The sequence below is a fragment of the Sturnira hondurensis genome, unplaced genomic scaffold, assembly GCF_014824575.4.
Source record: "Sturnira hondurensis isolate 20B ecotype Veracruz unplaced genomic scaffold, ASM1482457v3 Scaffold0019433, whole genome shotgun sequence".
In the NCBI taxonomy this organism is placed as follows: Eukaryota; Metazoa; Chordata; class Mammalia; order Chiroptera; family Phyllostomidae; genus Sturnira; species Sturnira hondurensis.
The window spans coordinates 95,397-112,278 of NW_028092064.1; the positions used below are offsets into that span (position 1 = coordinate 95,397).

The following is a 16,882-nucleotide window of genomic DNA, read 5'->3' on the forward strand; positions in this document are numbered from 1 at the left end:
CGTGAAACGCTGAGACAGCACTTTGCAGCCGGTTCTCTGATCCTGATGGCAACACGGGCTAAAAGTGGCACTTGTTATCTAAATGAAACAATCAATCAAGCACTGTCATTGAAGAATTTTATTTTCAAAAGAGTTTCAAAACCACAGCCTAGGTTTGGCCCATTCTTAAGAGAATGAAGCAGAAAGTTTTATGCACTTTTAAGGGCTAAGGTAATGGAAAGGTAAGTCTTTTCAAATAAAGGAAAGCAGTTAGAGTGTTTCCTCTTGTACACCGATGGCAGAAAACCTCCGTGGGCGGAGGTACCACCCCCAGCTCAGAGGGAAAGGGAAGTCCTCTGGACCACGCTGTCTCTCCCTTCCTCGGCCCCGTGCCCTGCCCGGCCCCCTGGTACCTGGTCCTGGCATCGGGGACAGATCCACATGCCCTTGGGGATCGTCTTCAGAGGCGGGTCTAAGCAGTCCAGGTGGTACACTCGGGAGCACGTGTCACACATCAGCAGCTGGCCACTTTTTCTGCAAACGCTGCAAAAATCCTCGTGGATATCACCCTACGAAATTGAGAAGAAAGGTAAGAGAAAGGACGAAAAGGTAAAGTGTGAACACTAACATGGACATTCTGGACACATACAACTGCTTCAGGACAATTCGCTCTGCCCCCCAACATGCTACACCAGTATTCAAGAAAAGCACAAATGGCACAAGCCCCCGCCTGCCCCACACAGCCGAGGTTCCCTGGGCAGGGGCAGACTTCTTAATTTTCCAAAAGCTCTGCGGTCACCAGGCCACAGTTAACTCTATAGGTGATGGCACTGATCAGGTTTTGGTGGAGCCCGACCCAGTCAGAGAGTGTGAGAGACTGAAACCTGTCCATCAAAGTGCTCTAAAAACAAGTACACAAACGGTTCTCATTACCTATCATTTCTGGAGGAGATTTAGAAGGACTGGGAACAACAACAGACAAGAAGTGGAATCTGACTAAACCCTTTGCTCAGGGAGAAAAAAATATAGTGAAATTTCAAACGGGAGAAGATTAAGTCAGGAGCTAATTAAACTTAAGTAAGCTTTCTAATATGAAGGATTTAAAAGCCAAGACAACAGTTAACAATGTTCTGTCTTAAAACCAGTATCTGGCATTTGTTGTCCAACGGACTGTTCTATTCTGGGCGGTTGTAGCCAGGTGCACAGAGAAGAGCGCCTCTGTGTGTCCGCCTGCCCAGCCCGCTCCGTGAGCGCCAGTGCCCAGGTACGTCTGCTGGAGCCGTCTGTACAGAAGGCACCATGAGAAAAAAAAAGCAAGTCTATTTTAAATTTGGAGAGGAGAACACTGAAGAAGAAAAAGAGGGCTTAAGTAGGTCTTTTTCAGCGAGTCAATCCCTGACCTCGTCTCTGAACAGAATCAACGATGCTGATGAAGACACCAGGGAAGGGAAGGCTGAGGGGACGTGTCAGAGGTGAGGCAGAAAAGGCAGTGCCACGGCGGGGACCAGACTCCTTTTCACTTCCAAGGTGCTGGTTTAGACTTTTAGGCTATTCTGCCAAAAGGCCTAAATCAGAAACTGCACAGGAAGTGGTGGCGAAGACAGCAACGCGCGCTTCCCCCTTCTAAGTTTACACCCCTCAACCACCGCCCCGGAAGGAGCACACCTTCCCAGACCTACAATTTTTTCCGGGGAAGGAAACTTGCTCTATAATCCACTAGGGTATCCAGCAGCCTAGAAAACCAGCTGAGAAAGTTATAAGATAATCAGAGTGTGGTTGGATTTTAACCTTGCCTAGGAAGAAAATGTTACCTCTGGGCAGTGAAAAAGATACTCAACCCATGCGCAAGAGCGCTGCCCGAGAACGCAGTGTGGCAGTCCAGCTGCCAGCACCATGAGAGGAGCGGGCCCCTCCTGCCAGCCGCCGGGACTTCCATCTTCATTCTCAAAACCAGGCTGGGCTGCTCTTCTCTAGAGAGCTGGTCTTTCTTCAGCCTTAGCCCCGGGCTGTAAGTCTGTGTCTTTGGGAAGTTGGTAAAAATCCTAGGCCTTCAGAGTGTTTTACATGCATCACAAAATTAGCAGTGATGAAGTACGTAAGAGAAACCGGACATTTTATTCAGAGGGGCTAGTTGGGTAAGGAGTTCTGCTCACTCTCCTTTGCTCCTGAATCAGGAGAACATCAAGAAGTGGAGGGCGGAAAGTACACAACATAAAAATTACAAAATTCCTTTCCAGTTGCCGAAGGAAGAAAAACAAACTTATGCCCTCTTCACATGGCCCTCTTCGCCATGGCAGGTCTTAATCTTTTCGGTGTCGGGGTCTCCATTACGCTCTTAAATTTACCAAGGACCTCAGGAGCCTTTGCTTATGGGCGTTATATATATTGATATTTACTGTGTTAGAAGCTTTTAAATGTTCAGTTTTGAAGTAATTACAGAACCACAGGAAGCTGTAAGAATAGTGCACTGGAAAAATCTGAAACCCCAGGACACACGGAGCGCTCCCCGCTAGCCGTCACCCTGTCATGTAGTGTCTGGAAAACGCCACAGTTCACGCCTGAGAATGCAGGTGGGACTGCAAGAGACCAGGGCGCCGACAGGAGAACAGTTCTGATTTTATGGACCCTCTGAAAGAGGCTCAGGGCTCTCCACAGGAGAGCAACTGCCCACAGAAATGAATATAAAATGGTAAGATACGCATTTCATCCGCACAGAATTGGTTCTTTGCTGTAACAGAGCAGAGGAGGTCCCACAGAGGTGCTGTACCAAAGGAGCTTGGGCTTTGGTGACTCACCAAATCATGACTGTAAACTAAATGGTACGTAGAAAGGTGGCTGACCTACGATTCTCTGCTAGGAGCAGACGACATATGCTTTTTAGAAACACTCTGGTTCTATCAACTGCAACTTCATCATTTGCTAAAAAAAAATTGTGTAACTGTGTCGACATGTCTTCCCTTCTCATAAAAATGATGATAGTGGCAACGAGGTACATCCTGAAGATCAGTGCCCAGCTGAGTCTTCTATTAGCGACTCCTCTAGACGGTTATTGATCTCCAGGAAATGCCTGCCTTTCAGCTACTGCTGTTTAATTAATGTTGTTGGGGCTTATGCCGCCTGCAGCAAAACACAGAGCCCCGTGTGTCAGTTTTCATCTCAGCCACTGCTGGGACACTGTAAAAGTAGAAGTCAATTACCGTTTTTAAAGAATCCATCCCACTAGGTTTAACCCAGGAAGTTACCAACCTATTTGGTGGTTTTAGAAAAGTTTCCTTTTACTTTTAGATTTCTAAAAAGAATGATATTTGCATTTTAACACAAAACATGGCAGAAGCTTCTAGTTTGTGACTGGATCTGAGTAGATCCTTTCAAGAAAACCATTTTTATAAAACCCCTCAGGCAAAAATCACAAAAGATAAAAACAACATTGTTTCAGAGAGAGAGACCCACAAGCAGAACCAAAGACTCGTCTGCCCCCAGCCCTGCACGCCACCCTGGGGGAGCGCCCTGCCTAGAAGCTATGAGCTGTTGGGCCCTTGGCAACACTTTCACTGAGAAAGAGCTGGGACAAGCTTTGGTGCCACCAAATAGGGCACAGGGACTCCTGGTTCTGGTTAACAGGACAGGCAGAGAAAACCTGAGTCCATCACTAACGCCCAAAGTTAGGAAGCTGGATGAAAATGCTGAAGACTGAGAGCCAGGCTGGGTCTACAGTCACCGACTGTGTTGAAGGAAGGAAACCCGTCAGAGAACAGACTCTTTATGACCCTGGTCCTCCAAAGGGGACCCTTTCTTCGTTTGCTGTGGAATTTTTTTCTTAGGGTGTGCAAATGACATTCTTTTGCTCTTTGGAGAGGGGTAGACATTTACTAACACTAAGAACCTGAACACTGAAGGGATATTTTACCCGAAGGTGACCCTTAAGACAAGCTCTGTGATTCACAAAAGAAATGGCGCGTCAAAGCTGCTCCTCTCATCATCCCCAGTAAATGGCAGCTTCAGCGTTCCCTGTTCGCCCCGACTGTTCTCTTCATCAGACCCCATCATCTAACCCTGCTGGCTTTTCAAAACAGATGCAGAGTCCATCATGCTCCTTCACCTCTACTGCCGCCACCCTGTCAGGCCACGCTAGCACAGGCTCTGCTCCGGAGACCAAGGAGCCTCCTCACCGATCTCCCTACTCCCATCCTTCCTCCCCACAGTCTCTTCTCCGGTTCTTCGCAGCGATCCTTTAAAAATCCAAATCAGTTCTGCAAACACCTTAAAATAACAAATACAGGCAAGAACTATCGAAGGACACTAAACCGCTGGGTAAGGGTTTGCTGGCGAAGTGGGTGTGGACACAGACTCAAAGCCGCTTCCACCGGAGGAAACGGGCTCCTGCACAGGTGGAGAAATCTGACAGGATCTATTTTAAGAGAGGAAACGTTAATATCGCCAACAACAGGGCCGACTGACAACACGTGCCTCCTGCTGCGATGCACTGAGGATGACGCGCCACCACTTATTTAGTGTCCCTACAAAAACGCAGCTTCAAATCTACTCTTAAGGGAACGTCCCTCCAGATGGGGGGATGGAGGGGGAAGCTCTACATAGCAACTGGCCTACCTTTTAAAAAATACCAATGTCACGAAAGAAAAGAAAGGCTGAGAACTGTTCCAGAGTAAGGAGACTACGGAGACAATAAATATCAAGAGTGATCTTGGTTTGGATCTTGGAGCAGAAATTAGAAAGTGCCACTAAGGCAGTAATTGAAATAACTGAGCCCAAAGGAGAAATCTTAGTGTGAACTATATACCATATGACATTTCATCAATATTAAAGTTTCTCAATTTGCATTGTGGCTATCTAGATCAGAGAATATCTTTATTCTTAGGAGATACAGAGTATTTCTGGGAGAAGATTCATGATGTCTGCAATATCTTTTTAATAGTTCAAACAAGAGTGCATGTGTGTGTTAATGTGTGTTGTGGGGGGGATGGGGAAGAAGTGTTTGTGACCAAACACTAACAACCAGTCCATCTAAGTGAAGGGTGTACATTGGCTCCTTGTGTTGTTACTGCAACTGTTCTGTAGCTTTGAAATTTTTCAAAATAAAATGTTAAAAAATTACATCACACTTTTACTCAAAACCCTCTAGTGACCTCCTATTTCAGGTACAGTAACAACCACAGGGCCCCGCAGCACTGACCCTGCCGCCCTGGGGTCTCCTCTCCCACCGCCCCAGCTGTCCTGGCCTCTTTTTTCCCACGCCGTGTACATTTCTACCTCAGGGCCTCGGCACTGCTGTTCCCTTTGCATGGAATGCTCTTCCCCACTGTACTCCCCTTCCTATCAGAGAGGATTTTTCAGGATTCTTCATAAAAGAGCAACCTCTTGCCATGACTGCTGATGCCCCCTGTCTGTCCCAGTTTTTCACAGCACTTATCACTCCCTGACGTACACTTTCGTTTGCTTACCACCTGCCTCTGGCCATGAAATACAAGCTCCCTCGAGGCAGGGAGCTGGGTTTGCTCTCTCTTCTGCCCCCAGCCCAAGAACAGTGCTTGCTCCAGAGTAATGCTCAGGGAGTGTCTGCTGACTGAATTCACTGCTTTGTAATCACTCATTTAAAAACTCAGGGCACTAGGTGACATTCCTGCAGTTTCTGGGTGAAGGACCACTAAGTACCTGACACTTTTTCTGGAGTCTGGTTCTAACCAACTCTGCTGAAGAGAGCTGCTTCCGAGAGCCTTCCATTTCTTGAATCCTACTTGAAGCAGGAAGCAACAACCGCAGGGGAACATGCGGCTTGTTCACCTCCCCCCCTCCAAACACGGGTGATGGCAGCCTGCACACCTTTCCATGATATGAGCTGACTGCCCGCCCCATCCTCCTTCCTGAGAACTTTCACAGCACATGAAACCCGGACTCTGAACACTCCGACTGAGCTTCCTGATGTTGGATTTCACGTGATCTCAAGGACACAGCAGGACCTGGGCCCCTGCGGTCGCGGCCTTACTGGCGCACAGTGTCCTGTGGGGGTTACTGCTGTTGCAGGGTCAGTCAAGGAGATGCAGCTGGTAAGGAGACAACACAGGATAACGGTTTCCCCGACTGGAGCTCTCAGAAAGACCGTGAGCTTTTCCCGAGTTACTTACGTCTGTGGAGGTGGGGCTGGGCAGGGACACAGGCTGGACAGGTGCAGGGAAAGTGAATGTGGTCTCTGTCTTTTCATTTTCAGGGGAGTCAGGATGACTGGATGGGGGGGATGTTGGGGTAAGGGCTCCAAACCCCAGCACTGCATTGTATTTTGGAGGACGACCTATATACCAAGAGAAGGGAACAAAAGGGAAAAGGGGGGAGGGAAAGAAAGGGGGAAACATGATCTTACATACCTTTGGCCAGTGTTCCTCATTGGCTAGCATGGAAAAGGAAGTGAGGTAGCAGACAGAGGTTAATACAACAGTCCCAAAGAGAGGAAGAGAAGCAAAGATTTAAATGTCATTAGAAACAACTGCATGAGTCTCAAAAGAAGGGAGGATAAGAGAGAACGTGGAGATGAGTGACAGGAGGTGCTGGGTCATGTGGAAGGGCCTTGCCTTGGGCAGCTAACAGTGACACCCCTGGACTGCAACAACTGGAGGTTTCTCATGCGAGAACCAAAGCTCCCTGGGAGCCACAGCCAGGATCGAGATTTCCCATGTCTTCTGCACGCTGTTCTCTAGTGTTGCTCTGGAACCGTCATTCTTACAATAATAATGATCCTCAGTTCCCTCCAACGAATTTATTTAGGGTTTCTGCTTTTCCTTTTCTCTCCTGCCTATTTTTTTTTTGGTCACTTCACTGCTTATACGAATGGAGAAAGGTGAAGCAAGGAGACAAAATTCAAGTGAACTAGTCTTACCCCTTGCTGGCAGAGCTAGTGAGACAGCTGTTCTAGGAGTAGCTGGAACCGAAGAACTAAAAAGATGTTCTGAGCCTAAATATGAACTGAAGCAGGACTGGACTTGGGTGTCCTCCCCCGCTGACCCAGAACCATCTTCCCACGTTCCATCATGTTCTGGTGAATAATGTGTCTAAGAACTGGGGCTGTCCCCTGTCCCGGGAAAGGCTGTCATCAGCAACACTGCTGACTGAGAGACCTGATTTGAGCAAGAGTATTTTGAAACAAGCTTCATGGCTACAGCGTATTGATAAATGAACCCTAATGGGTGTGGGAAGTCTGGGCCAACCACTCTGGCCTGAGAGGGTCCTGTCTTCTAAGGCCGGGGGTCACAGCTTGTAAGCTGTGAGTGAACAAAAGTATATGCCCAGAACACCAAAGGGGGAAAAAAAGCCAGAGAAGTACACAACTGTCTACGAGCACTGGTGGACGGTACGCAGGGTCGTGACTTCACCAGCAGTTATGGCTTATAGCAAAGCTATGCACAGGAGCCCGGATTCTGTCGGACGTAACACACACACGACCTATGTGTGTAGAGCTAGGAACGTCTGCCGTACAAAGGCAGATCGTGCTGGTTTGCCTTTTCTGGGGAATTTAGTGCTGTGAGGAGGAGAGGTGGGAGATGAATGCTCTTCATTTCCCCACTGAAGGCATGTCCTAGGCACTGGGAATGCAGGCTTTCATCCTCTGACCTTGGCACGAGACGCCAAGGCCTTTCTGGCTCATTTAACCCCTGTCCTTGTAGCAGACACAGCCCACCAGCAGGCCAATAAACTGTGGCTTCTGGCTGAGGGTTCTAAAAATCTCTCAGAACAAAACAAAACAACACAACACAAACTAACCTATAACACTGATTACTGTGGCCCAGGAACTGATACGAAGCCATGGCTTAGGGTTTCTCACCTAAATATTTTGACAACTTGAAGGACGGGCCTGATGCAACATGAGAATGGGTCACCAAGGGTGGGTATGCTAGCTCTTCGGGGTGGAGGTGGCGGTGGTACAGCTGCGCCCTCCCCAAGGCAGACAAAGGGTCGAGATGACCTCCTCAGCTGCCGGGAGCTCTGAGATTGTGTGTGCATATGCAAAATTAGTATGCTACTCCGCTCCCTCTGCAACCTTTCCAGCTTGAAACTATAATTCAGGGACACATTATCATGTGGAGAAAGGGACCTTGGGATGTATTACTGACATCAAAGAACAATTTCAGAACCTTGTTTATGAGCTCAAACCCTGAGCTATTAAGACCTATTTAGACCTGCACAGTGAGACTTGCTGCTGCTGTCGTCTCTGCCCTAAGCGTGAGGTGGACCACCTGCCCGGGGGAGGTCAAGTGCGGGGATGGAGCTCTCTAGGCATTTCTGCTTTTGGAAGCCTGTTTGACAGTGACCTTTTCTTCTCACAGACGCTAGGTTTTCGGCATGGCTCCCTCGCCCCTTCCTGGAAAGTCTGCAACTCCCGGAAACATCAGAGTGATGATGCTCTGGTCTCTCTGGCGGCAGGATGACTTAGACGCCACTCAGAGCACCTTGGCAACAGCAGTGCTGCGCTCTGCTCAACAGTGCTAAAAAGCTTCCTTTTACACAGTGTTCTGTTCACTGTGCTGTACTCATGGATGGCCTGGTGGGCTTGGGGCAGAACTCTGCATTAAGCCATTCCCCTGAGTCAGCTTTGCTACCAGGAAAGGCAGCATTTGATTCAGTATACAGAACTCTAACAAGAAATCTCATTCTCTTTTCCCCCCATTCTCAGAGAGTAACAACAACAAAACTATTTCCAAGGGGAGAGGGAAGAAGCACGACACAGAAAGCAAAGGCAACAGCAAGGGCGAGATGTAAAAAGGACTCACCTCTCTTCCGGGTCCCAGGATGCAGCGTGCTATTCAGGTACGTGACCGCACTCTTCTTACGCTTTGGGGATTAAAGAAGGAAATGTGACTGGATGAACAGCACGGTCACTAGTAACACGGGCAAAAGCTACGGGCCACGCACAGCACACCTGTGTCAACATCCCGACCAGTTGGTGCCAGTCACCCCAGGTCTCAGTGCCAACATATTTTATTATATGCACTTAGCTCTGAGACAAAATTCCAGAGAATTCTGCCTTTGCTTCAGATGATAGCTGAGTTGAAGCCAGGATGAGTTAGATTTTTAAGGAGGTTTGTATCTGTTCAAACTTAGAAAAAAACTAAGGGGAGAGCAGTGAATAATAAAAGTGAAGTAATGGAATCAGCCAGGAAAAAACCCATCATTTCAGAAAGCTGGTTGAGTACAACCAGGGCACTGCTTTAGGGAGGTTTTCCAACAGGAGGCGCTGAGTGAGTCCTAACTAGACTGGACCCGGGGGCAGGGCCGAGCGCCGGCCGGAGTACCTCTGGCTCGAAGACTGCTCCACTGTACACCGGGTTTGCTGTCGTCCTTCTTTTCCGCTCTTGCCTCTTGCTTTGGATTTCTTGGGGAGGCAAAATGTTGGAATTAGAAGAGAGATATGGAGAACCTCAAAAACTTAACTTCATTGTTTTAACTGTTGGTTTTCTCATGACAAATTAGAAACAGGGAACAATCTCTGTTTCGCAGCAGCCTCAGCAGAGGTGAGCACACTGCAAATACACAGGGCCGTCTGCTGTCACCTCTCGGAAAGCAAGAGCACGCGGTCCCCACAGCGAGGGTCTCTGTGACTGAGAGTTAATGGCAGACAACACGTGCCAACAAGGGGCCCGATTTATTTCTAGATGACTATAATACAGGTGTGGATGAACTTCATCCACGGACCTAGACTGAAGTAGCCACAGTTTACCATTCTTCAGTTTGAAAACCAAGACAGGTACAGCTCTGTAACTATTCTTAAGATTCTGATAACCAAGAGTGATCAAAAGTACAAAGTCAGAGGGGCATCTGCTACTTTATACTATCGGGGAAAACACCCTTAAGTGAATAGAAGTCACCCTAATCCAGGCAACTGGATGGTTTGCCCACAACAACAGTGTGGATACACAACGACAGGAAGAGAGGGGCTGAAAGGCAGCAATTTTACTCTAAGGAAGTCAGTCCACAACGACTGAATAATACTCTATTTGTGTTTTGGTTTCCTGTTCCAGCAATACAATCAAACACCGTTTTCAGGAACACAGCTCTGAGCCAGAAGCGAGGCAACATCATGCGTGTCTTCTCTTACCTTCTAGATGGTCGTGTGTTACCAACCCTAGAGACACCATGAAGGCAAGTTTCTGTGCCAGAGAAACAAAAGATGAATACGCTTCAGTTTGGGTCCTCACAAAGCCAACTGCATGCTCCCAGTTAGGGTCCTAGGGGAAGGCAGCCCAACAGGCTGATGGCTAAAGGAGGCCAAGTTCAGGTGGACGAAGTTCAGGCTCCACTCTTAAACGCTACAGAGCCACCCTGTAGCTTTCTTGTCTTAGGGGACCAAAACCAGAAGGACGAGGGTGTGCACCTACTTTCTCAATGACAGAAATCAGCATCTTGAGTGATCAAAGTTTTTTTCACACCCCCCCCCAAAATCCTCTTTGGAGAGGATTTCCTATTTGAAAAACATGCAGAGCCTTCCACACAACAAGCTCAAATTCTATGTAGTGCACATGTCATGGTAGGCCACAGTTTCTTACATTTCTGCTACCACTGACTGGACAATGTGAATTCAAAGCTAATGCATTTCAGGAATGACAGCAGGTGGCTCTGCTTAATACTATGGCTCTTCACTCAAATACAGGCCTAAAAATTACGAGCACTGTCTGACTAGACTGATTAGGATACTGCACCGCAAAGCTGAAACATCAGATGCTTAAAGCTGGAGACAGCAACAGACTGGTGCCTACTTTGCTGTCTGGTTGCATGTGGCCTGGAAAACAGGTCTTCCTTTCCCACTGCACACTGCCTGTGGTTCCTAGGTATGCCAAATAATGCCTCACCAGTTTCTCATGCCACTGAATGAAGAATATCATTAAATTGCTGAGAGACAAACTCTTTTTTTAATTTTTATTTATTTATCTTTAGAGGGGAAGGGAAGGAGAGAGGAAGAGAAATATTGATGTATGGTTGCCTCTCGTGTGTCCCCTGCTGGGAACTGGCCTGCAACCCAGGCATGTGCCCTGACTGGGAATCAAACCGCGATCGTGTGGTTTGCAGGCCCACGCTCAATCCACTGAGCTGCACCAGCCAGGGCGAGACAAACTCTTATAGAATTATTTTTACCATACTTTAGTCTCAAAAAATCCTGACATTTCATTCTTGATATTAAATATCATGATATTTTGGCCTAACATGAGAGGTTCAGGCTACCCAAGACAGAGTTTTATGAGACACAGTCTCTGAGTAAGCCATTGGAGAACATAAAAATGCCCTTTACTGATACCCTCAGATTCCTGAAGAAATATTTTTTCCCCTTGTTACCCCCCTATTTTTCTTTTTAAGATGTTATTTATTTTTAGACCAAGGGGATGGGAAAGAGAAAGAGAGGGAGAGAAACATCAATGTGGGGTTGTCTCTCACGTGTCCAGTACTAGGGACTTGGCCCACAATCCAGGCATGTGCCCTGACCGGGAATAGAACCAGCAACCCTTCGATTCGCAGGTTGGTACTCAATCTACCAAGCCTCAGCAGCCAGGGAAAAAGAAATGTTTTTTATTTTATTTCTTATTCCAACCTTAGGTGGGCACCTCTCCCCCGATAGCCAAGAGTGTTTTGCAAAAAAAAAAAAAGTAGTGTTAGTAGTGTTGAATGCTGCTCATTTTCTTCTCTGCACACTGAAATGCCATACATTTTATGGTTGCCAAATAACTACATTCCTAATTTCCGCTATTCACTCAAAACTTAATCAAGATTAGAAGGCTGTCTCCCAACTGTTCTCTGTTGATAAAGCAGTGTGAGGACTGACACTTAGATGCACTTTCCTTAAGTGAGTGACAGCACCCTTCTTGGCCATTCACATCCAGCTCGTCTTTGCCAGTCTGGATCAGGAGGTCACAAAGAATCACTAAATGAAAAAAGTCCTCTTTTGTGGAACAGATTTTCAGTGATAAACAAAACAAAAAGCTGTCGGGAACTTCTGCCCCATCTGCGTTATCACCTAGGCCACGGGCTAGCTTGCTGTCGTGAAGGCAGCGGTCCTGCCCAGCGAGAAGGCGAAACGCCTGCTGCCGCTCGGGCTGGCAGCCCTGCTCGCCGCCGCGCCACTGCACCACTGACGAAGACTTCCTCGGTTTCTCCTAAGACGGGAATCTTGCTGACAGCTTGCTCTATTTTTTCCTCCAAGCATACTTATTATTAACTTTATGGATGATTTTACAACTTTCTCAGCAATCTGCATGACTAGTCCTTCTTTTTGTTCAAGTTTTGGTCCCCCCTTTAAGACAAATTAAAAATTAATCCATCCCGGCCCTGGCTGGTGTAGTTCAGTGGACTGAGTACCAGCCTGCGAACCAAAGCACCGCCGGTTTGATTCCCAGTCAGGGCACATGCCTGAGTTGCAGGCCATATCCCCAGTATGGGGTGTGCTAGAGGCAACCGCATAATAATGTTTCACTCCCTCTCTTTCTACCTCCCTTCCCCATCTCTCAAAAATAAATAAATAAAATCTTTAAAAATTTTAATCCATTCCATATCATAAAGAATTATAATTTGTACTTGTTTTAGAAAAACCTTCACTGGCTTCATAAATCACTGTTTTGTTTTGTTTTGAAAAACAACACACAGCTGTGATGGCCTCACGCCACTGCGACGGCCGCCCCACAGAGAAACGCTGAGGAGAGGGGCAGTGGGCTGCCGGGCTAATGAAATCCAGCCAGCGAAACTCATCATCAGATCACCCGGCTGATTTTTCTTTTATGCTTGTGCAAAATGATCCTAAAGCACTTAAAAATGCTCCTAAGGACATTTAATTCACATTCTACATTTGTACCAGAGTCTCATTTGCTATTTTAGTTTATAATTCTATCCTAAATTGTGGTACAGATGTTACTATTTTCATTCCTACTTTTATGTGTCAATGAACTACCTTTCGGCTACTGGTTCATCTGGGATTGGGGAATCCAGTACAACACAATAGCAGTAACAAAAAGCACATGTAACAGCTGTAATCAATAATACAAACAGACCTTTGCTGAGTGAACTGAACACCTTATACATGTAGGCTGAGACAAATAAAACATAAACATCATTAGAAACGCAATGGGGTATCTAGGAAAACAATCACTAATCTTATATTTCAAATTTGTAGCATGTGCATGAAAAGTCTGCAGGCCATCCGCTTAGTCTGCCCTAGGCTGGTGTGACTGGGCAGTGACATTACTGAATAGTGAGAAAGCAAAAGACAAGACAAAGAAAGTGATTCAGGAGCAAGTGCCCCTCCTGGCGTGTGAGAAAAAGCCACACCTCTAGACCGAGCCCACCTCTGGAGGGCTGGGCCTACCTGCGGGTTCTCCTCCCGTTTGGGCTTGGGCGCGGCAGGTGGAGTGACGGTGCGGCTCTCTGCTTGCTTCTCATCTGCTTCTGTGTGAGACTTAATTGTCTAGGAGAGAAAAATTAAATGAAATGAAAACTCAGAACTCACTTTTCATTAAAAGACTAAAAACAAACAGTCTGACTGCAGTCAACAAGGAAGAGAAAAAGAACACCCTCAACGTGGAAACACAGTAAATAAAGCAGGTAAGGCTGTATAAAATGTAAGGCCCCAGTTGAAGTGGTTGAATTATAGAATCAGAGTAAATATGAATCTGTAATAAATAGTTTAAATTATACAGAAAGGAAAATCCCGGGTTTAATTCCTATGCATACAAATAAAATATAGGCAACTCTGATTTTCACACACTTTAGAATGCAGGGGCAGTTTTCCAAAGCAAACCCATTCCTGTGACACATGGCCAAGCTCCAGTCCACGGTGCGCTTCAGATGTGACGAACGTAAAAAATCTTACACTCACACTCTTCTATGTCAGTACTCTCCTAATCATAATCACAATCTAAAAGAGACTGCAGGACTACCCTCACTTGGGCTGTTTAAAACCTGTCCGCGCCATCCATTAGAGAGATGCAATAGGCAGGGAAGGTCATCTTGCAAGAGGCTGACATCCTGATTACCTGCAACCTTGTCTTCCAGACACCAAATGGAAGAAACACCAGCAGCAGTATTGTCTTCAAACACAAACGGCAGCCAGCAAATTGACAGACTGGGCTTGGATCACTATTCTCATCATGACCCAGTGGATAATTCATTTTACAAAGCCCCCTATAAATACTGAAATGATGCTAGGACAGTGGATATAAAACTAAACAGGAACCCAATTTACCTTTTCAGAATTAGAAAAGCAGATGCCAACATTCTCTTTGTAAGGCAACAAGTAATTAAGTAAGTGAGAATGAAACTGATTATTAATGAGCAGGAGCCAAATACAAAAACTCTGGTCCTACCGGCAAGACATCAGAAGTTCTCAAAAATCATTATGTTGAGAAATATTTCACTAGATCTGAAATACTAACTCAACCACAAAGATCTTTCATGCTCTTTCCTGGCTGCTTCCATGTTTTCCTCGTTTCTCATGTTACTTTAGGAAAGTATAAGTGTCTGTTTTGGGTAAAAGTGCTGCCTTTTTTTAAACCAGTGTCTTGTCCTGTTTCCGCCTCTACACTGTAACCTGCCTAACAGCAGCAATTGTTCTGTGCACTTCTGCTCCCCTTTGCGCCCGGCGCAGTGCCTCCTGGAGCAGGTGCACGGTGGATGTGCTGTACACAGATGCGGAATTTCTGAGTGGGGAAAGCCACCTACAAGGAGAATCACTGTGTCTCCTCTCTCTCACACCACACACATTTATGAACCAAAAAGGACACATTTACTCCATAAACAAACCACCAAACACACCTACAAGGGAACACATGGGAAAACAGTTTGTGAAGACACTTTCAAGGTCTTGGGTGCCCAGAAAGCTGATTTCCATAGCTCTGTTAACGTGGAAGCACAGGAGTCTGAGGGAGGAGGGAGACGACAAGGGCAACCGCAAGGGCTTGCTGCTCCACTCCAGGCTGCATGAAGTTCCCTGCAGTCACTTCAGTCTTTGAGGCTGAGCAAAAGCACAGGGCGGTGACGCCTCCAGGCAAGGACAAACCAACTCCTCTCCACTAAGGAATTATCCAGGGTTCAAATTCTCTCTTTCACATGGAAGAATACAACTGTGTCAGGGCTGAATAGAAAACATTAAAAGGAATGTTTTAAACATTATACTGGCCAAAAAAACATTAAAAAGAAGGCATTTTTCTCTCACGAACCTCTCACCTGGGGGAGGCCAGCTGCCGAGCTGCGACCTGCACTATGGAGAGACTCACGTAATAAGGAACTGAACCTCAGGCCAACAACCAAGAGCACGAGACTGGAGTGGATTTTCCAGCTCCAGTTGAGCCTTTGAGATGACACCCTGGACAACTAGTTTGAACGCAAACTTCTGAGGGACTGTGAGCCAGAACCGCCCAGCTAAGATGCAACCTGATTCCTGACCCTCAGAAACTGTGTGACATGATGACTGTTTGCTGTTTTAAGCGCTTTAAAACAAATAAAAGCCATTAGGGTCAGAGAATGACATCACAGAAATAAAAAAACAGGGAACTCTAAGGACCAATCCTTTACTGAAGCAACCATTAAGCGGGCAAAAACATAATCAACTCCTGAGAACTCTGGAATCTAATAAAAAACTTACTGCAACTAGGGGGGCACTTCCAAAAGGGCTACTGGCTGCATTTCACTGAGAAAATATTCTTCCTCACCTGGCTACAAAACCCTGTTCCCCAGCCGGGCCGAGGCCATGGGGACGGCAGCCCACGTTCCTGGTATGACTGGATGGGACAGGGGAGCAACACGGACCCCGTTCTCAAAAACCCTGTGGTTGCACGTTTTGACCTGTTTGGGGGTTCCCTGAGGACTGGTACAGAGGCCGACCTTTGTTTTGTCCACCATAGGCCGGAGTGACTTGACAGATGACATCAGCTGGAAGCATCTAAATGTGCAGTTAGGCCTCACTTCATGTTGTCAATAGGTTCTTGGAAACCACGACTTGAACCAATTTTAGTATAGGCTAATTGATATAAACAAGCTCCTGATGTCTATTATATCAACTATCCCATGGTACAAATTGGTTTCATTATATGTCATTTTGCTTAAAATTACTCACTTCCACATTGTTAGTTTTATGTGATGTGGATTTCACCTCAATTTAACAAATTAAGTTGGGAAACGAACAAAATGGATAAAGCTAAAAGGTTAGTCTCTATCAGAGATTATAAGCCCTCATCCAGAGGTGAAACTTCCCTGCAGGTATTTTTTTGCTTGCATGGTGTTTAAATATTTACAAGCATTTTAAAAACCAGGTGATTTCTCAAAATATCTGGATTTTGGCTTTTCTTGAAAAAGTTTCCATCTGATAAAAACTGGCTGTGGTCAAGAAGTAGCCACTTCTTGGAGATGGAGTATTACTTGGCAGTTTGCCAGTCTCTCCCACGTTCTACTGTCCCCTCCACACCAAGGCCACAGGGCCCGCTGTGTCGCACTTGTCTTACACTTCAAAGAGGCACGGAGTTAAGAGTGGAGGACTTCTTGCACTCATATCCCCATTAGAAATGGAAAGACATCGGACTGTCTCTCAGAGACTCCCGCCAGGAACAGCTGCTGCGGTTCCTGGGAGGCTGGCCGCACGGGCGGCCCGTCAGTCCCGGTCCCAGCCCTGGGGAGGAGGAACGCAGGCGTGACAGCTGCGACACTAACAAGGAACCGGCACCCAGACTCTTTGTGGACAAGATCAGACACCGCAGAACTGAGCAACTGCCCCCTGGCAGATCTGCTGATACTGGCCCAAAGGGGTGGAGAGGGAGCTTTTTTCCTTAAACTTTTGTTGGGGACTGGCCTTTGATTTTGGTTTTTAATCCTCACCCGAGGACATTTTTTTCTTTGCTTTTCAAAAAAAGAGGAAGGGACAGACAGAAAA

General features: G+C 46.6%; 1 protein-coding gene across 22 annotated transcripts in view; it reads right to left on the reverse strand.

Annotated features, from left to right (window-relative positions):
• Positions 1 to 16,882, reverse strand: part of PHF21A (PHD finger protein 21A) — a 173,021-nt gene that overhangs the window by 4,430 nt on the left and 151,709 nt on the right. For 11 of the 22 annotated variants that reach the window (XM_037028052.1, XM_037028042.1, XM_037028043.1 and 8 more), the window contains 6 exons: positions 13,328 to 13,426; positions 10,079 to 10,130; positions 9,276 to 9,355; positions 8,754 to 8,814; positions 6,120 to 6,379; positions 393 to 548 (listed from right to left, as the gene is read on the reverse strand). In XM_037028052.1, coding sequence (XP_036883947.1) covers positions 393 to 548; positions 6,120 to 6,379; positions 8,754 to 8,814; positions 9,276 to 9,355; positions 10,079 to 10,130; positions 13,328 to 13,426 — 708 coding nt within the window. The remainder of the gene's footprint in view (positions 1 to 392; positions 549 to 6,119; positions 6,380 to 8,753; positions 8,815 to 9,275; positions 9,356 to 10,078; positions 10,131 to 13,327; positions 13,427 to 16,882) is intronic. The other 11 variants (XM_037028057.1, XM_037028056.1, XM_037028054.1 and 8 more) reach the window with 2 other exon arrangements.